This window comes from Mobula birostris, chromosome 8, assembly GCF_030028105.1.
Source record: "Mobula birostris isolate sMobBir1 chromosome 8, sMobBir1.hap1, whole genome shotgun sequence".
Classification (NCBI taxonomy): Eukaryota; Metazoa; Chordata; class Chondrichthyes; order Myliobatiformes; family Myliobatidae; genus Mobula; species Mobula birostris.
Genome location: NC_092377.1, coordinates 57,873,947 through 57,894,938, shown reverse-complemented (window position 1 = coordinate 57,894,938; position 20,992 = coordinate 57,873,947). Strand labels below are relative to the sequence as shown.

The 20,992-nt window shown below is 42.3% G+C and overlaps 1 protein-coding gene across 16 annotated transcripts in view; it reads left to right on the top strand.

Moving 5' to 3' along the window:
- The window catches only part of LOC140201331 (girdin-like), a 279,872-nt gene that overhangs the window by 247,251 nt on the left and 11,629 nt on the right, over window positions 1-20,992 (top strand). For 10 of the 16 annotated variants that reach the window (XM_072265254.1, XM_072265250.1, XM_072265245.1 and 7 more), the window contains 2 exons: window positions 2,312-2,392; window positions 3,349-3,620. The exons of 1 other annotated variant lie outside the window; for it this stretch is intronic. In XM_072265254.1, coding sequence (XP_072121355.1) covers window positions 2,312-2,392; window positions 3,349-3,620 — 353 coding nt within the window. Of the gene's footprint in view, window positions 1-2,311; window positions 2,393-3,348; window positions 3,621-11,619; window positions 12,036-12,205; window positions 12,553-20,992 lie in introns of those variants that run through there. 5 more of the 16 variants (XM_072265256.1, XM_072265257.1, XM_072265246.1 and 2 more) reach the window with 5 other exon arrangements.

Here is a 20,992-nt window from a genome sequence, read left to right as displayed (position 1 = left end):
TGCATTGGGTGAATGACATGAAAATAGTGAAGATATTTTCTGCTACTCTGTTGCTGTTCTTTGTTTTTTTAATACCATTGTTCCTGCCTGCTGCATTGCTTTACCAATCATTTGACATTGTTTGTGTGTTGTGTTGTTCTTCTTACTGCTAAACATAACTGATCAATGTCCATGGAGGTCCCACTCTTTGGAAGCAGATGCTAGCTATGGCAGAATATGAAATCAAGGAAAGATTGATCACTAAATAACTAATCGTCCATGCATTTCTCCCTGAATCTAACCTACCACTAGCATCTGTTGTAATTTGAATTAATTTAGTCTCCCAGAAACAATACCAAGATCTGTCATTTATTATATATGGCAATAAATTACCTTTGAGCCTTGAAATAGCAGATAAACCCACTTATAAACTTGATTGTGAAAATACTTCAACTCTTTCCTCATTGTTTTTATTACACCATTTTGTGTTTAGCTGCTCTGTTCAAATACCAAATTTCTCTGTGTGACAAAAGGTTTATTTTTTTAGAGTGAGTTAAATTTGAGTTAATAGTTTATTTTATCATAGGCAGAATTGCATAGCCTGCAAAGGTAACAGTCTTTTATTTGAAGAATAACTTCCAGGTCACTGCTCAGGCATGTAGAAGTAAGAATGTAGTTTCCAGAATATAGAAATCCAACCAGAGCACCTCTGCTCCTCTTTCTTTAGCCTCATTTTTCCCCCTTCAGTTAGACTAGCTTTCAAAACCTCTTCTTAATCCTGGTCATATTGTATGTCTAGCAGATCATTTAACACAAAAAAAGCAACCATGACATTGGTACTCATCAACTCATAAAGATTCCATACTGCAATATTGAGCCCCATAGAATACAGTGAACTCAGCTTTAAATAATTCATATGAATTGGCAAGTAACTAACAATCCTATTAAGTAATGCAGGTAGAAAGCTTGGTCCTGCTAATCAGGTATGCTTTTTTGTACGTGATTCACATATTATTCCTCATGTTCATAATTCAGTTTTATAGGAAAGTTGCCAATGTACTGTACATAGACTTCAACTGTGTGAATTCATGCACTAGCAAATCAGGCAGAAACGAGTTTACCAGAAACAAAAAACAAGTTCTTAAAAGGAATATACTGTATATCAGGAACCAATGAGGCAATCAGAGCATGCAGCCCAATTCTTACAAATTTATGATACCCTTCTGCAAATTACCCTTTGAAATATCATTAAGTTTTGTTTTCTCATTTGCTTCTGTACTTAAAGTAAACATATTTGTTTCTCAGTAAATAACTGCAAAAATTAAGAAAAATGAAAGAAAGGAATAGACCACAATAGAACTTATCTAATAGATTGAGAGCTATGGAACTTAAGATACACTTGGGTGATGTCATTTTTACTTTTCTAATAAACTGATGCTTCATTGTACTTCAGATACAGCAGCATAAGTTTTATTCTTAACCAGCATTCACTTTAAAGATTTCATTAGAAGACTAAATTGCTAAATACATTGAAGCCAAGGGAGGGAACTTAATGCAGTATTATCAACTCCAGAAGGGAAGCATTAGCTGAATAGTTTCATTCTTTTGACATGAGTGATCGTTTAGATCTAAGATAGTAAGGTGGGAGGAATGAGAGAGAATGAAGGAGAAATTATGGCTAATCTATAAAAACGATGTAGCTAAAATAACACACACACACACACTCATATATATATATATATATTTATACTTAATTGGAAACATCTTTAAATTTTACACATGCTTTCCAGCTGAACTGAAAAATGCACTTAATACTAAATACAGATAGTTGTTATGAAGAAATGTTTTCACATTAAAATTACTAACATGTGTACTTGTTTCTTTTCGTGGGCTAGAAGGGTTACAGAGTAATTATTATGGATACAGATCAGCTCCTGTTCTTAGCAGCTCTACAGTGTGCAGAGTGCCTTGTCACATTTGTTGTAAGTCATTCTATCACGCCCATTTTCTTGCATGTTCCACATACATATTTAGCATGAAATAACATGACTTTCCACTAACTATTGTTTTTGCCCTGAAAGGACTACTGTTTTGTTTCTTCCTACTATTCCCTTATGTTTCTGTTTATCTGCTTTTCCTGTAGTGCTGTGTTCCAAAGTGTCCAATTGGACTGCCTCGAAAATTCTTGGCTTTCTGATCTGTAAGACACAACTCTTTTCTGACCTTGGGCATGCTCAGCCTATGGCACACTGCATGCATCCATGCTTCAGCTGTTTCTCTAGTCAAAGGTAAAGTGGCCTCTGCTCATTTTTATTTCCCAATTTCCATTTAGCTTCCAGACCAGCCAGCCTTGATAGTAGCAGGACATCCAGTAGCAATAACAATAATAATGCTTCAGCCCACGATGCAAAAGGTATGCCATGGCTGATTTTTTTAATCCATTTCCATTTTAACGCTGGTATTGTTTTCCCTTTTTAACTTTCTTTTAGGCTACATACTGAAATACAGTGAACATTGGGATGAACATTTATTTGCATGATACAGAATATTTTCATGTACACTTAAGGTTTAAGAAGTTGAAATAGCTAGAAAATGATCCTTGTATTTTCTATCCAAGTTAATATGCAATATTATGTTTTCTGCTGCTGCATTTTTAAATATATCTTAACAAAGTAGCTCTCAGGATTCAGCATGTTTTGAATATGTACTACAAGTTTGTGTTAATTTACTAAATCTAAAATTAACAAGGATCTGCAGCTAATTAACTAAAGCAATGCGACTTTTGTGATCTCAGCCAACAATGTTTCCGACTTAATGGAAACTTTGGATTGTGAGCAGTCTCAGAACCCTTGCATGACCTAGGGAGTATCTCTATTTAAAAAGAACACTTCCGCTCTGTGAGATGATGGAGGCAATTTCTCTATCTAGATTTTCTGTCATTCAGTGCTGGTCAGGCCCCCTGGGCACTGGACTTGAGAGTTAAAATCAATACCATTATATTGCGTTTTACAACGGTTTTCTGTTAGCAGATTAAATTTGAAGTTGTTGGAAAAGTGTACCAACCACTACACTGTTTTTATATTTGTACATGCCAAGTAAAATGGGAGGTATTTAAAGACACATGAATTGGCAGGGAATTCAAGGATATAGTGCAGCCTTTTTTTAATTGGCATCATAGACAGCACAGACATTGAGGACTATGCAGTTTTTGTGCAGTATTGTTCAATGCTTAAAATATTGCAATCTGTAAATGGTTTGATCAAAGTTATTTTAGAAATGCCAGTAATCTTCCTTGTGATTATCCAGCACAACAGTCATGAAATAATGTTCAAGCTAAGATTTTATGCACTAATGTCTTTTGCCTCTAAGCAGGTGCAGTTAATGCCAGACACAGTAGGTTTCAAAGCCATAGCAGCGGAGAATGTTGTTCAGCCGATGATAGTCACTTATTATCAAACAGTGGCCTTTCATCTGGTCATACACAAACTTTGAAAAAAGATGTTTCCTTCCAAAAGAAAGAACTTAAAGTTGATGATACCCAAAATCGTTCTCTGCAAAGGAATAAAGCCACATCACCTGGGAGTGAAATAGTTACCTTACAGCAGTTTCTGGAAGAAAGTAACATAAATCAATCGTCACAGGTTAGTGCACAGAAAATTTATGTAGTCAAATCTGTTTTGATTAATTTATTTGATTAGTTGTTTCCAGAACTCCTTACTAATAAAATGCATATCTTGTTATCTTGATTCGGAATCATTTGATATATTCAGTGGGTAGGCATAGACAATGCTACATATAATGGCTGGCATTAAACTATATAAGAACCAATAAACTTGAGAGTTTATGCATGGTTGAATGAGTGTACAGTTTCTGAATGAATTGACAGTTATGTGATACTGGACTCCAGTGTTGTAAAATAATATGCTCCAGTTGCAAAATTTAGTCCTGTAGGAAGAACTTAGTGGGTCAAGCAGCATCTGTGAAAGCAAAGGGGGATGGCTGAAGTTTTGGATAGAGACCCTACCACAGGACTGAGAAAGCAGAGGGAAGATAATCAGTCTATAGAAGTGGGAGGGAAGAGTAAGACAAAGGCTAGTAGGTGATAGGAGGAATCTGATTCCACCTATCGCTCACCAACCTCTATCTCACTCCTTCCTCTCACTTTTCTATACTGGCTATCTTTCCTCCTCTTCCTTCTATAATCTCAGTCTTGCTGCTGGGTCTTGACCCAAAACAAACCATCCATTTATTTCCAAAGATGCTGTTCAATCCAGTGAGTTCTTCCAACAGTTTTTTCTTTTATGCCAGAGTCTGGCATCCACAGTACCTTGTGTCTCCAAATTCAGTGAAGGTAAAAGATACTGTTTTTATATGTGTTAAATCAAGTTTTATGCTTTAGTTTAGAATTTTGTACTCAGTTTTGATTATTTTAGGTATAACTTTGACAGCTAGGCCAAAGGTGAAGCCCATCAAAATCTTCTTAGTGATTTTGTTGGGTGATGCATGTCTGCCACTTTCTCTTTATTCTCACTCTCTAACAATCATTCTCTCAGTACCAAGTGATCAATTTTCCACCACAGTTGCTTGGAGTATTTATATATTATTTAGTTTTTTCCCCACTTTTTCTTCATTCTCACTCTCTAACATTAATCAATCTCTCAGTATCAAGTGGTCAATTTTCCAACATAGTTGCTTGGAGTATTTATATATTATTTAGTTTTTTTCATGTTGCTAACTTAGGTAAAGCTTTCATTTATTGTCTATCCATAAGATGGTGGTTACATGACATAAAGGAAAGCCAAAGGTACCTATGTTCCCATATGCTTGTTCCCCCTTGTCATTATAGTGTTCTTGTGTTCTGGGAGAGTAAGTGCAGTACATTTGGCAAATGGCTCACAATGCACCCACTACGTGATAGAGGGAACAATTACTTAGTGTGTTAAATAAGGCATTAATCAAGGCTGCTGGATTGTTGTTGCAGTTGCATTCATCCAGGCAAGTACAAGATATTCTATCACATTCCTAACTTGTGCCTGTAGATAGTGGAAAGTTTTTGGAGTGTCAGCATATTTTCAGTCCGTGATAATTTTTGCAGCCACTGTATTTATGTAGCCAGTACAGTAGAGGGTCAATGGTGACCCTCCAAGGTGTTGTCAGTAGGAAACTTAGTGATGGTTATGCCATGGAATGTCAAAGCTTGGCGGTTAACAGTTCTGCTGCACAACAATTACTAGCTATTTATTGGCCTGTGCAAAGTGTCGTTTAGGTCTTTTGCATACAGGCATGGACTAATTCATTTTCTGGGAATTGCAAATAGAATTGAACACTGTGCTATTATCAACAAATATCCTACTTATGGCCTCTTGATGAAAGGAAGGAATTGATGAAACAGCTGAGGATAGTTGGGCTTAAGATACTACTCAGCGGAACTGCAGAGTGACGTGATTGAGTTCAAACCACAACCCCCTTCCTTTGTAACAGGTGTAATTAAAAGCATTGCATACTTGCCTCTTGATCCCATTGAGTTCAGCTTTATAAGGTTTCTTACTGTCATCTTTATTTACATGCTGCCTTGTTCTTAAAAGCAGTCATACTCACTTTACTTGTGGAATTCAGCTCCTTGACACATGTTTGGACCGAAATTGTAATGAGGTCTCGATTCAGTGGCCTAATGAAATTCAAATTGGCCTTTGAATAATTACAGTGTCTATAATAAAGTATTCCCCCCCCGCACCTTGAAAGTTTTTATTTTTATTGGTTTACAACATTGCATCACAGTGGATTTAATCAGGCTCTTTTGACACTGATCAACAGAAAAAGACTCTTTTGTGCCAAAGTGAAAACAGATCTCTACAAAGTTGTGTAAGTTATTTAAAAATATAAAACAAAAAATTGATTGCATAAGATTCCCCCTATTAATATGACACACTAAATCATCATTGGTGCAGCCAATTGGTTTTAGAAGTCACATAATTAGTTAAATGGAGATCACTTCCTTTAACTACATATGTGCAGTCAAGGTGTTTCAATTGATTGTAATAAAAATACATCTGCATTTGGAAGGTCCAATTGCTGTTGAGTCAGTAACTTAAACAAAACTTTCCAAACGTCTCCGCAAAAAAGCTATTGAAAAGCACAACTCAGGAGATGGATACAAGAAAATTTCCAAGTCACTGAATATCTCTTGGAGTACAATTAAGTAAATCATCAAGAAATGGAAAGATTATTGCACAACTGTAAATCAGACTAGAGCAGGCTATCCTCAAAAACTGAGTGACCCGTGCAAGAAGGGACTAGTGAGAGAGGCCACCAAATGACCTGTGACAACTCAGAAGGAGTTACAGGCTTCAGTGATTGAGATGGGGGAGACTGTGCATACAACTGCTTTATGGGAGAGTGGCAAAAAGAAAGCCACTGTTAAAAAAAACTCACATGTAATCTCAGCTAGAGTTTGCCAGAAGGCATGTGGGAGACTCTGAGGTCATCAGGAAGAAGGTCCTATGGTCTGATGAAGCCAAAATTGAACTTTTTGGCCATCAGACTAAACACCATGCATCATCAAAAACAACACCAGCCCTACCGTGAAGCATGATGCAGCCACCACCATGGGATGCTTAACTGCAGCAGCCCCTGGAAGGCTTGTGAAGGTAGAGGGTAAAATGAATGCAGCAAAATACAGAGAAATCCTGGAGGAAAACCTGATACAGTTTGCAAGAGAACTGCAACTTGGGAGAAGAGTTGTTTTCCAGCAAGACAATGACCTCAAGCATAAAGCCAAAGCTACACAGGAATGACTTTAAAACAGCAAAGTTAATGTCCTGGAGTAGCCAAGTCAGAGTCCAGACCTCAATCCTATTGAGAATTTGTGGCTAAACTTGAGAAGGCTGTTCACTCACAATGCCTATGCAACCTGACAGAGATTGAGCATTTTTCTAAAGAAGAATGAGGAAAAATTGCAGTCCAGAAGTGCAAAGCTGATAAAGACCTATCCACACAGACTCAAGGCTGTAATTACTGCCAAAGTAACATCTACTAAATACTGACTTGAAGGGGGTGAGTAATTATGGAATTAAGTATTTTGTGTTTAATAATTGTAATAAATTTAGATCAATTTGTAGAAATTTGTTTTCACTTTGACATGAAAGAGTCTTTTCTGTTGAAGAGTGTCAAAAAAGCCCAATTAAATCCATTGTGATTCAATGTTGTAAAACAACAAAACACGATAAACTTATAAGGAGGGTGAATACTTTATATAGGCACTGTATCAATTACCAATTTGAAGGGGGGGGGCGTGTAAATCCAGCTCTCCCGTAAAAAATCAGCAAAGTACTGTTTAAACAAAGTAAAGTTAATAAATATTTTCTGAAAACTACTTATAAACTTCGTAAGACTACTCTACGATATGCCTCGTAAACCGCAACAGAAGAAGTCTGTTGTTGTGAAGTCGCCGCGAGATGAGAAGAAAAGAGGGCCTACTGCAGCGATGGAGCCTTGGATTCAGGTTGGATCTCCTTCGGAGGAGACGCATTTTATCTCTGGTGTAGAAGAACAGGGAGTAATGGCAGCGGTAGCGGTCTCTCGGAAGATGCTGGAAATGCGCATGCGCAAAGAAGTACGCATGCGCAAATCGACACAACTTAAACTACAAGAACCAACGGCCACTGCAACTGAAAGTGACTCAGAGTCAGAATTGGATTCTGCAGAGAATACAGATGAAGAAGAGGAGGAAGAACTGGAAGAGACCGGAAGTAAAGGAGACGACGGAGACATAAGAGAGGCTTTATTGCAATTAATGGCTGAACTAAGAAAATTAAGAACAGAGCTTAGAGAGGTGAAGATGTGCTATGATAAAGATATGAAAAGACAGGATAAAATGGATAAGAAACTTCAGAAGATGGAAAGAACAATGGAGCATATTAACAATAGAGTGGAAAAAACAGAAAATGATGTGCTTGTCTGGAACACAGAAAGAAATCGACTCTTGGAGGAAGTGGATGTGTTGGAAAATTTTAGTAAACGTAATAATATTAAAATTGTTGGTCTTAAAGAAGGTAGAGAGGGAGATAATACAATAGAACTTTTTCAAAGATGGATCCCGAAAACCTTGCAAATGAAAGAGGAAGATCGATCAATTGAAATTGAGCGAGGACAAAGAGCTCTAAGACCAAAACCACAAGATGACCAATATCCACGATCAATTTTAATAAGGTTCTTAAGATTTCAAGATAAAGAAAGGATTCTACAGGCGGCTGTCCAAGCTGCCAAGAAGAGAAAAGGGCCACTGATGATAAAAGGGAAGAAAATTTTTTTCTACCCTGACATAAGTTATGAACTTTTGAAGAGAAGGAAGAAATTTAATCCAGTGAAATAGCCTTATGGGATCACGGTTATCAATTTATATTGCATTATCCTGCAACCTTGAAGATTTTTTTGACTGGTGGAGAAAAAAGATTTTTTGACGATTACTGGAAAGCGGAGGAGTTTGTGCGAGATTCTTTGAATATTCACCAGATACAAGAACAAACCCAGGGGAGCAAGATGGATTGAAGATGAAGACTGGATCAAGGAATAGGCCTGTTGGATTTTTAGGCAGATAAATATATAAATATATTATTAATTATATGAGGGAGGGGAAGAAAGGTTAAAATTTGAGGAATACTAGTTAGGAATAATGACTTTTTTTTATATATATACAATTTTTTTTGTTACGGGGGAGCTGGAAGAAACACTGACCGATCGCTACGTTACTCATGTGTGCAACGTGGCAATAGCCACGACCCGCACAATGGAGTGGGGTAGTGTTGTGTATCTTTTCATTCACAACATTAGTTGGGGGGGTATTTTGTTTTTTCTTTTTTTGTATCTCATCTATTTTTTTTTCTTTTTGCCTGGATGAAACACATAGCAACATGGTGAAGTTCAAAGAGATTCTCCAGGGAACTATGAGAGTTGAGAAGCTAAGTAATGTTTTAGATAGGATAAAGATTTTGGTTCCTTGGGGAAAGTAACAAATATATATTAAATTTATTTTTAATCCCATGGAGCATGTGGAAACCTTCCAATATTCAGGCGGTTCTTTTTTTTCTTTTCTCTTTAGGTAGTAGTACATATTGGGGGGGGAGGGTAGATATTTTTTTTCTCTTGTATTTACTTGAAAACTCAATAAAAATTATATTTTTAAAAAATTACCAATTTGAATAATTATCACTTGAAAGTACCAAAGGTTCAAAGGTCAAATTTAATGTCAGAGAAATGTGTACAATATACATCCTGAAATGCTTTTTCTTTGCAAACATCCACGAAAACAGAAGCGCCCCAAAGAATGAACTACAGTTAAACATGAGAACCCCAAAGTCCCCCCGCTCCCCCTCCCGTGCATAAGTGAGCAAGAATCCCCCCTCCCCACACCAGCAAAAAAAAGCACACCTGCTACCGAGCACAAGCGTGAGCTAAGTGATAGCAAAGACACAGACCAAAGTTACCCCAAAGGCTTCGTATTTCGTCCAACATTCGCCAACCCACAGGTTCTCTTTCTTCCTGGCAAGGGAGAGAGAGGTGTCCCCCATTTTCACAGCAAGCGGGAGGCATAACAACAACCAGCTGGTTTACCATGTTAAAAGTCCGTTTCATCATTTTTTTTGAGCTCTGTGTCCAAAGATCGCAAAGACCTTGGGTCTTTGGGTCCACAGCAAAAGATTTTCCACCTCCCCGATGACACACGAGTCTCCTGCCATGGCACCGACTCTCGATCCGCCCATCTCCAGAGCCCTGAGATCATAGACTTCTGAACATGATCGAGACTGTCAGGCCAAACCGTTGGCATGTTGAATAACGGCCAGTCGTGGAACCCCAAGAATGGGTCCCATTCCCACAAAGAACCGAAGCCTGCGTGTAACTCCAGGTCAGGGTCTTCAAAAGAATCCTGAAAGGGAAAAGTAGAGATATTAAAGGTGGAAATGGAGCTGTTTCTGAAGATGCAAGCAAAGGAGTCACCGTTAGGCGCCATTATCCATCAATGACATTATCCATCAGTAACCTTTTCCATTCTTTCATGAAGACTACTCACCACTGTCTTCTCAAGAGTAACCAGCATTGAACATTTAAATGCTGGCTCAGCTTATAACACCTGTGTGTAACACCTCATGACTGCGTGGCTAAGCACAGCTCCAATGTCATATTTAAGTATGCTGACAACACCACTGCCATAGAGCAACTTAAAGGTAGTGACAAATCAGCATATAGGAGGAAGATTGAAAGTCTCACTGAGTGGTGCCGCAAGCACAACCTCTTACTCAGTGTCAGCGAGACCAAGGACCTGATTATTGACTTCAAGAGAAGGAAACTGGAGGTCCATGAGCCAGTCCTCATTGGGGGATCTGAGGTAGAGAGGGTCAGGTCAGTAACTTTAAATTCCTCAGTGTTATCATTTCAGAGAATCTGTTCTGGGCCTAGCACGCAAGTGCAATTACAGAGAAAGTGTTTTGCAAAGATTTGGCATGACATCTAAAACTTTGATAAACTTCCATAGATCTGTGGTGGAGAGTATATTGACTGGCTGCATCACTGAAGCACCAATGCCCTTGAATGGAAAAACCTACGAAAAGTAGTGGATGTGGCCCTATCCATCACGGATCAGCCCTCCCTACCATTTGCCCATCTACACAGACCATTGTCCTTCAAAGCAGTGTCCAACTTCAGGGAACTCCAACACCCAGGTCATGCTCTCTTTTCTTGCTGCTGCAATCAGGAAGAAGGTACAGGAGCTTCAGGACTCACAACACCAGGTTCAGGAGTGGCTATTACCCCTCAACTGTCAGGCTCCTGAACCAAAGGTGATAACTTCACTTGCCTCAAAACTGAACTTAGCCCATAACCTATGGCAAACAAGAGAAAATCTGCAGATGCTGGAAATCCATGCAGCACACAGAAAATGCTGGAGGAATTCAGCAGGCCAGGAGCATCTATGGAAAAGAGTAAATAGTCAACGTTTCAGGTGGTGTCCCTTCATCAGATGAAGGGTCTCAGCCCAAAATGTCAACTGTTTAGTCTTTTCCATAGATGCTGCTTGGCCTGCTGAGTTTCTCCCGCATTCTGTGTGTGTTGCCCATAATTTATGGACTCAACTTTCAAGAACTCTTCCTCTTATGTTCTCAATATTGATTGCTTATTTATTTATATTTGTTTCTTCTTGTATTTGCACAGTTTGTTGTCTGTTGAACACTGATTGTCCGCCCTTTTGATGCGGTCTTTCATTGATTGTATTATGGTTATTGGATTTATTGAGTGTGCTCACAAGAAAATGAATCTCAGGGTTTTATATGGTAACATATATATACATTGATAATAAATTTACTTTGAATTTTGAACATCCTGGACTGGTCAATAATTAGCCAGTTAAATTTGGACAGTTTACAAATCTGAACAATTTCAGAATCAGGTTTATTAACACTGGCACGTGTCATGAAATTTGTTAACTTAGCAGCAGCAGTTCAATGCAATACATAATTTGAAGGAGAAGAAAAATAAATAATAATAAGTAAGTAACTCAATTACAGTATACATATAAGGAGGGAGGAGAAGATGGTGGCGCAATGCAGCGCGCGCGGCCGTTCCAAATGATATCGATTATGTGTTAACTAGGGGGCCGTGCACAATCCTAATTTGATGGAGACAGCCGTAAGAAGCACGGAGGAACACCTGGAGTAACTTCTGAAATACCCGCTTTGCTGCCGCTGCTACTGTGTGATCGAGAATCTCCGAAGGGGAAGGCCCCAAATCCTGGGCTTTGCCTATTGCTGGGACTGGGGCCGAAGCGCTCGGCAGAGATGGTGCTCGGTGCTCAGTGTTGGAGAGCTGGTCGGAGGCTTGGAGTTTGGATCGGCAAGTTTGGCGGCGCTGGAGGTTTACTGTCTGCGTGAGATGATGGGACTTTTGAGAGACTTTGAGACTTTTACCGTGCCCATGGTCTGTTCTTATCAAATTACGGTATTGTTTTGCACTGTTGTAACTATATGTTATAATTACGTAGTTTTTGTCAGTTTTTTAAGTCGGTTTGTCATGTGTTTTTACGATATCATTCTGGAAAAACATTGTATCATTTCTTAATGCATGCATTACTAAATGACTATAAAAGAGGACTGCGTGTCCTCATAATCTAATCTAATCTAATAGATTAAAAATCGTGCAAAAGAGAAATAATATATTTAAAAATTCGATGTCCATTTAGGAATTGAATGGCAGAGGGGAAGAAGCTGTTCCTGAATCACTGAGTGTGCGCCTTCAGAAATCTGTACCTCTTACCTGATGGTAACAGTGAGAAGAGGGCATGCCCTGGGTGCTGGAAGTCCTTAATAATGGACACTGCCTTTCTGAGACACCACTCCTTGATGTTTTCTGGGTACTTTGTAGGCTAGTACCCAAGATGGAGCCGACTAAATTTACAACCCTCTGTAGTTCTTTCAGTCCTGTGCAATTTCTCACACTGTTGGGTTGATGTAGCTGTTGTAATTGTACTGAAACAGTTGGCCCATTTCTGAAAAATAGGCCAAAGTTTTACAGCCAAAATGCTCTCTGGTCCATTCCGTTATTCATTGCTGTCTACTGCTGCTTGATACCATGTGTAATAAATCATATTGGCAGATGCCAGTAATCTGAAGGAGAAAACCACTGTCAATTATCCTCTTGGCATTTCTGGCTGTAGTTGCAACTGCTTCAGCCTTGGCTTTGTCTTTCTTGGTATTGGGCCCTACCATCCTTGCATGAGTTATTTGACCACCACCATTCATAATTTGTGGTTGTGCTACCACGCCATTTTTGATAATATATCTAGAGTGTATTCCTTGTACAGTGGCATGCAAAAGTTTGGGTACCCCTGGTCAAAATTTCTGTTACTGTGAATAGCTGAGCGAGTAAAAGATGACCTAATTTCCAAAAGGCATAAAGTTAAAGATGACATATTTCTTTAATATTTTAAGATTACTTTTTTATTTCCATCTTTTACAGTTTCAAAATAACAATAAAAAGAAAAGGGCCTGAAGCAAAAGTTTGGGCACCCTGCATGGTCAGTACTTAATAACACCCCCTTTGGCAAGTATTACAGCTTGTAAACACTTTCTGTAGCCAGCTAAGAGTCTTTCAATTCTTGTTTGGGGGATTTTCACCCGTTCTTCCTTGCAAAAAGGCTTCTAGTTCCGTGAGATTCTCGGGCCGTCTTACATGGACTGCTCTTTTGAGGTCTATCCAGATGTTCAATGATGTTTAGGTCGGGGGACTGAGAGGGCCATGGCAAAACTTTCAGCTTGTGCCTCTTGAGGTAGTCCATTGTGGATTTTGAGGTGTGTTTAAGAAGCCATCCTCTTTTCACCTTAAGCTTTTTTTTTTGAAAACGGATGGTGTGATGTTTGCTTCCAGAATTTGCTGGTATTTAATTGAATTCATTCTTCCCTCTACCAGTTAAATGTTTCCCGTGCCACTGGCTGCAACACAAGCCCAAAGCATGATTGATCCACCCCCGTGCTGAACAGTTGGAGAGGTGGTCTTTTCATGAAATTCTGCACCCTTTTTTCTCCAAGCATACCTTTGCTCATTGCGGCCAAAAGGTTCTATTTTAACTTCATCAGTCCACAGGACTTGTTTCCAAATTGCATCAAGCTTCTTTAGATGTTCCTTTGCAAACTTCTGACGCTGAATTTTGTGATGAGGATGCAGGAAAGGTTTTCTTCTGATGACTCTTCCATGAAGGTCATATTTGTGCAGGTATCGCTGCAAAGTAGAACCACCACTCTGTTAAATCTTCCTGAAGGTCTTTTGCAGTCAAACGGGCGGGGGGGGGGGGGGGGGGGCGGGTGTTTGATTTGCCTTTCTAGCAATCTTACGAGCAGCTCTTTCGCAAAATTTTCTTGGTCTTCGAGACCTCAACTTGACCTCCACAATTCCTGTTAACTGCCATTTCTTAATTACATTACAAACTGAGGAAACTGCTACCTGAAAACACTTTGCTGCCTTCTTATAGCCTTCTCCTGCTTTGTGGGCATCATTTATTTCAATTTTCAGAGTGCTAAGCAGCTGCTTAGAGGAGCCATGGCTGTTGATTGTTGGGACAAGGTTTAAGAAGTCAGGGTATTTATAAAGCTTTGAAATTTGCATCACCTGGCCTTTCCTAATGATGACTGTGAACAAGCCATAGCCCTAACAAGCTAATTAAGGTCTGAGACCTTGGTAAAAGTTATCTGAGAGCTCAAATCTCTTGGGGTGCCCAAACTTTTGCATGGTGCTCCTTTTTCTCCCCCACTCTAAAATTGTATAAAACAAAAATAATACAGTAATCTTGCTTAAAATGTTGAAAAGAATATGTTGTCTTTAACTTTATGATTTTTGGAGATCAGTTCATCTTCTACTCACTTAACTATTCACAGTAACAGAAATTTTAACCAGGATGCCCAAACATTTGCATGCCACTGTATGTTCATAGCTACCTCAAGGTTTTATCCAAAGGGAAGGTGTTTCAGTTCATCACCTGATGAAATATATTAGATAGTAATCAGAATTTTTTTTGTCCATATGCCACCTGATGCCATGATATTTAGTGGGTTTGAAGCTGATGCTGAGGGCTTGCAGGTTTTCTCCCTCCTGTCTGCATGCCAGTAGTGGGACTGGTCATATCTAGGAATTGTGATTCAGCTGTGTAGTGCATTGTCTTAAGGCTTAATTCTTTGAGCACACCTAATTGTTGCCTGACTGGTCTTTGAAATTTTTTCACAATTTAGCTGTCAAAGGAACAACTTTCGTACTCTCTCAGAATTGAGTTAATTTTCATATTACAGCACAGAAGGGGGCCATTTGGAGTCCAGTTTGTTCTCCTTAATACTCTGTTTGTTACAAGGACGTGGCAATGGAACGAACCCAAGTGCTGAACCCGGGTGTGGAGTCAGAGTTGGGAGGCGTTATGGTCGTAGCGAGCGTGGAATTGGTGTCCAAGAGAGTCTTTACCAGGAGTCTTGGTTTTAGTAGCGAATTCAGGAACAACGCTAGACTTAGAACTGATAGTCCTAAGAACCATGGAACGAGGTTACTCATACACGAGTCGACCAACAAACTGGCAGCTCCTTGTTATGATCACAGGGTCTTTATCCTGCAGTTTCTGATGGGAAGCAGGTGTGTGTAGTTAGTGGCAATGATTGGAAATTAAATGAGGTGATTGAGGCCCAATTCCTGTGGTAAATAGCAAGGTGGTGGATTGCCAGAAGGGACCATGACAGTACTCCCCCCACCCCTACCCCCACCCCCACCCAAACGGGAGCCTCCAGGCTGGTCTGGATGGTCCCTATGAAAGTCCTGGATGAGGGAAGGGTCTAGGATGAAGGAACGCTCTTCTGGACTGTACCCTTCCCAGTCCACCAGGTATTGGAAACCCCTGCCCCGACGGCACACATCTAGTAGTCATCGGACGGTGTATGCCGGATGGTTGTCGATGATACGGGCAGATGGGGGAGTCTCAGCTGGGGGATACAAGGGGCTGACGGAAACTGGCTTTAACTGAGACACATGAAATTTTGGGTGGATGCGCATGGATCTTGGCAGCTTTAGGCAGACCGCTGTGGGATTGATAACACTGTCAACCTTGATGGTCCCAGGAAGTGCAGGGCGAGTTTCCTATGTTCATTTTTGAGTGGGATGTCCTTGGAGGAAAACCGCACTACCTGCCCAGGTTGGTACTCCAGCGCCGGAGTCTGGTGTCGGTCGGCTGTTTTCTTATTTCAGTTTGTTGATCTGAGTAGGGCCGTGCGTGTCTCCTCCCAAATCTTGAGGCACCGATCAATATGGTCCTGAACCGACAGTACTGCAATCTCCTCTTCTTGCGCGGGGAACAGTGGGGGCTGGTACCCAAGGGAGCACTCGAACGGAGACCTTCCAATGGCAGAGCTCACTCGAGAGTTGTGGGCATAGTCAACCCATGGGAGGTAATCGCTACAGGTTGTTTGCTGTTACACAACATAGTGTTGCCTCCAGGTCTTGGCTGACCCATTCCGTCTGCCCGTTCGTCTGGGGGTGGAAGCCGGATGACAGGCTGACTGAGGCACCCAAGGCTTGACAGAAGGCCTTCCATACCTGCGAGACGAACTGGGGACCTCGATCAGAGACGAGGTCCGTGGGGATTCCATGGAGGCGGAAGAGAAGACCTACGGTTTCTTGAGAGGAAGGGAGTTTAGGGAGGGCCACAAAGTGCACCGCCTTGGAGAATCAGTCTACCACGGTGAGGACAGTAGTGTTTCTGCAGGAAGGGGGTAGACCAGTGACGAAGTCTAGGGCGATGTGTGACCAGGGACAGGTAGAGGAACGAAGTAGACCGACAGGAGGTTGATGAGAGACCTTTCCCCGGGCACAGATGGAACAAGCTGAGACATAAGAACAGTGCGTCCCCTTCCATGGACAGCCACCAAAAGTGCTTCCTCAGGAGAGCCAGGGTCCGATCACTCCCGGGGTGGCAGGCAAACCGGGATGTGTCCCCCCATTGGAGAACCTGAGACCTGACGGAGACAGGCACGTACAGGCGATCACTGGGTCCATTGTCAGGGTCGTCCCGCTGGGCTTCCTTTACTTTAGATTCGATCTCCCAAGTGAGGGTGGCAACAACGCAGGATGGTGGGAGGATAGTCTCGGGACCGGAGGTGTCATCCTTGGAGTCATGCTGGCGGGATAGCACGTCCGGCTTCCCGTTCTTGGATCCTAGACGGTACGTGATGGTAAACTTGAACTGTCCAAAAAACAATGCCCAACAAGCCTGGTGGGAGTTCAATCATTTGGCGGTCTGAATATACCCCAGGTTCTTATGATCATTCCGCAACACAAACAGGTGTTCTGCTCCCTCCAACCAGTGCCTCCATTCTTCCAGTGCTAGTTTGACTGCCAGTAGTTCGCAATTCCCCACATCGTTCCACTCGGCGGGGGGCAGTCGGTGAGAGTAGAAGGCTCAGGGGTGAAGCTTTTTGTCCGAACTTGACGGTTGGGATAGGACCACTTCTACCCCACCCCCCCCGGAGTCAGAGGCGTCCACCTCAATGATGAATTGACGGGATGGGTCCAGATGGAGCAGGATGGGAGCAGTGGTGAAATGCCTCTTCAGGTCGGTGAATGCTGAGTCCGCTTCAGAGTCCCAGCAAAACGGTGTGGTAGGCGAGGTAAGCCGGGTAAGGGGGGGGCCGCCACTCGACTGTAGTCTCTGATGAATCTGCGGTAAAAGTTTGCAAACCCCAGGAATCGTTGAAGTTGTTTGCGTGTCGTGGGTCTAGGCCATTCCTCCACTGCCCGGATCTTCTCGGGGTCTGCTTTTACCTGCCCGCTTTCAATGATATAGCCTAGGAAGCTGACTGAAGGAACGTGGAACTCGCATTTCTCCACCTTTGCAAATAACTGGTTTCCCCACAGTCTCTGGAGAACTTGACGGACAATGGTGTATGTGTTCTTGGGGGCTGCTAGAAAATGTCAGGATATCATCAAAGTAAACAAATACGAACCAATTGATAAAGTCCCTCAGTGCATCATTGGTCAGGGTTTGGAAAATGGTGGGGGCATTGGTGAGGCCAAGTGGCATGACCAAATATTCAAAGTGGCCCAGAAGTATATCGAAGGCAGTCGTCCATTCGTCCCCCTCCCTCATCCTGACTAAGTGGTAGGCGTTGCGAAGGTCCAGCTTTGAGAAGATGATGGCTCCATGCAGTGGTTCAAATGCCAAACTAATGAGGGGTAGAGAGTAATTGTTCTTTAACTGTTATATTATTTAGGCCTCAGTAGTCGATACAAAGGCGAATTGTCCCGTCCTTCTTTTCTACAAAAAAGAAATCGGCACCTACCGGGGAGGATGAAGGCCTGATAATGTCTGCCATGAGGGACTTGCTAATGTATTTCCCCATTGCCTCTATCTCCGGTCGGGATAGGTTAAAAAGGCGACTGGTGGGTAGCGGGGCCCTGGGGAGAAGGTTGATGGGCGGTGTGGAGGCAGGGAAAGGGCCTGTTGTTTACTGAACACCTGTTCCAAGTCATGGTATTCTGTAGGGACACGGGACAAGTCAAAGGGTTCCAAAACAGGCGGGGTCGCGGTAGCTTCTCTGGGAGATGGGGCTGACCACAGACAGTTGGCATGGCAAGACGGGCTCCATTTGGCTATCCTCCCTGTAGACCAGTCGATATGGGGATTTGTGTTGGGTAAGCCATGGGTACCCTAGAACTACTGGGGCTTGAGATGAATGAATGAGACTGAATCATACCTCCTCCCGATGGTTGCCGGATAGGATCAAGGTCAGGGGCGGCGTACAGTGGGTCACCCGAGCCAGCAGTTTTCCATCCAGGGCCTGGGCCTCCAGGGGGGTTGTTAGTGGCTCGCGACATATTCCAGCCTGAATGGCTGTCTCTTCGTCCAGCAGATTGCCTTCAGCACCGGAATCCACCAAAGTGGATAGGGATAGAGACTGTTGTTGGTAATTCACGGTTGCCGAGATCTGCATCTGAGTCTGGGGTGCTGAAGAGAGTATCATTCGGCGCACCAGAGCTCCCTTTCTCACTGGTGAGCCCTCCCTTTTGGCCACTGAGGGCAGGTATCCCGGAAATGTCCTGGCTGGCCACAATAGTAGCAATCCCCAGCTCTCCACCTCTGAATTCGTTCGGCCGGGGAGAGACGGTTCCTTACCAGCTGCATCAGTTCCTCCCCTGGGGGGCTGGGGACAGTCGGAGCAGGAGCCACACTGGGAGCGGCTGGGGAAGGGAGACTGGCTGAGACTGATAAAATGGACTATGGGCTTCCCCGAGGAGCGGGGCGACTGGTTCTCTCTCTCTCTCACGCTCCTGAAGTCAATAATCTAATCAAATGGCTAGTGAGATCAGAGAGTCCAGATAGTCCGTGTCGTCCCTTGCGGCCAACTCATCCTTTATCTTGTCTGAGAGGCCTTGTCAAACACCTCCCATAGGGCATCGTCATTCCACCAGGAGTCTGCGGCTAAGGTCCGGAACTCAATGGAATACCTGGCCACACTGACGAAGAGTAAGCAACCGTTTCGCAGCATCCTTACCACCAATGGATTATTTGAAGACTTTCCTCATTTCAGCAACAAAGGAGGAGTAGGAGGAACAAACCTCTGGTCAATTATCCCATATCACAGTTGCCCAAGCCAAGGCATTTCCCCGTAGCAGCCCCATGATGTACGCAATCTTTGATTTATCAGAAGTGTAGGTATGTGGCTGCGGCTCAAAGACTAGGGAGCATTGTAACAGGAAGGCCCGGCACCTACCTAGGTCCCCGGCGTAGGGTTCAGGCTCGGGTACATACGGCTCTCGAGGGGAGAGGGTTGCTGATTCCAGGGGCGAGGCCATCCCGAGCGGTGCAGTTTGGGTAGCCGGAGTTCTAGGAGGGGATGGAGAAAAGGAAGCGGAGACCCAGTCCACATGTTCACTGACCTTCTGCACATTTGTGGATAGTGTCTGAAGTTTTTCTGTGATCTCCCAAAGTAGTTGGTTGTGGGCACCCAATAGGTAGCCCTGGCTGGCCAGGGCCTGTTGTACAGGATCTGTGTCCGCCGGGTTCATCGTGGCCATTTCATTCTGTTACAAGGACAAGGCGGAACGAACCCAAGTGCCGAATATGGGCATGGAGGCTGAGTCAGGAGGCATTACGGTCGTAGCGAGCATGGAATTGGTGTCCAAGAGAGTCTTTACCAGGAGTCTTGGTTTTAGTAGCGAATTCAGGAACAACGCTAGACTTAGAACTGATAGTCCTAAGAACCATGGAACAAGGTTACTCATACACAAATCAACCAACAAACTGGCAGCTCCTTGTTAAGATCACAGGGTCTTTATCCTGCAGTTTCTGATGGGAAGCAGGTGTGTGTAGTTAGAGGAACCTGGGAATGATTGGAAATTAAATGAGGTGATTGAGGCCTTATTCCTGTGGTAAATAGCAAGGTGGGGGATTGCCAGAAGGGACCATGACACTGTTGTCCTAAAATTTACTCTCTTTCATGTGCTTATCAACTTCTTTTTGATTTTATTTTGCTACTTAACAATAATTTATCTACCAGCATTAAAAAAGCCATTAGGAAACAACTGTCTGGTTTATTAGTTCGCTTCAGAGGGGTATTAAGAATCTAACATATTGCTGCGGACCTAGCTTCATGAATAGGCCAAAATGATTAAGGGCAGTGATTTTTTTTCAGTGTTGAAGACTGCTGTTTTTCTTTCCCTGAAGAACACAACCTTCCCATTGTATTTTTATAACAATCTAGAAATTTAATTATCATCATTACTAAGAGTATTTTTTGTATAATTCCAGGTTACTTATTGAACTTAGCAGCTGCTATGGTGTGATTTGACCTCGTGTCTGGATGGTTGCTCTAAATTTCTGGGTTCTATGTCACCAATGTAACAAACCACATAGCCTGCATGTGGTGGTCATGTATTCCATCATTAATATTCAAAACAGCTTATCTTAGCTTCAGGTGTTATTTGTACTTACTATCACTACATGGATTTTCCCCAGAAATCATTTCATGTACCAAAAATATGCTTGTAGGTCAATTGACCACTATAAAGTACTGCTGGTAAGTGACAAAGAAAGCAAGGAATTGATAAACACAAGAAAGTCTGCAGATGCTGGAAATCCAAAGCAATGCTCTCAAAATGCTGGAGGAACTCAACAGGTCAAGCAGCACCTTTGGAAATGAATAAATAGCTGACATTTCGGGCCAAGGCCCATCTTCAGGACTGAAAAGGAAGGGGGGAAATGCCAGAATGAAAAGGTGAGGAGAGGGGAAGGAGGCTAGTCTGAAAGTGATATATGAAGCCACGTGGGTGGGAAAGGTAAAGGGCTGGAGAAGAAAGAATCTGATAGGAGAGATGAGTGGACCATAGGAGAAGGGGAAGGAGGAGAGGTCCCGGGGGAAGTGAAAAGCTGATAAGAAGAGGTAAAAGGCCAGAGTGGGTAATGAGAGGAGGGAATTTTTTTTATCGGAAGGAGAAATCGATATTC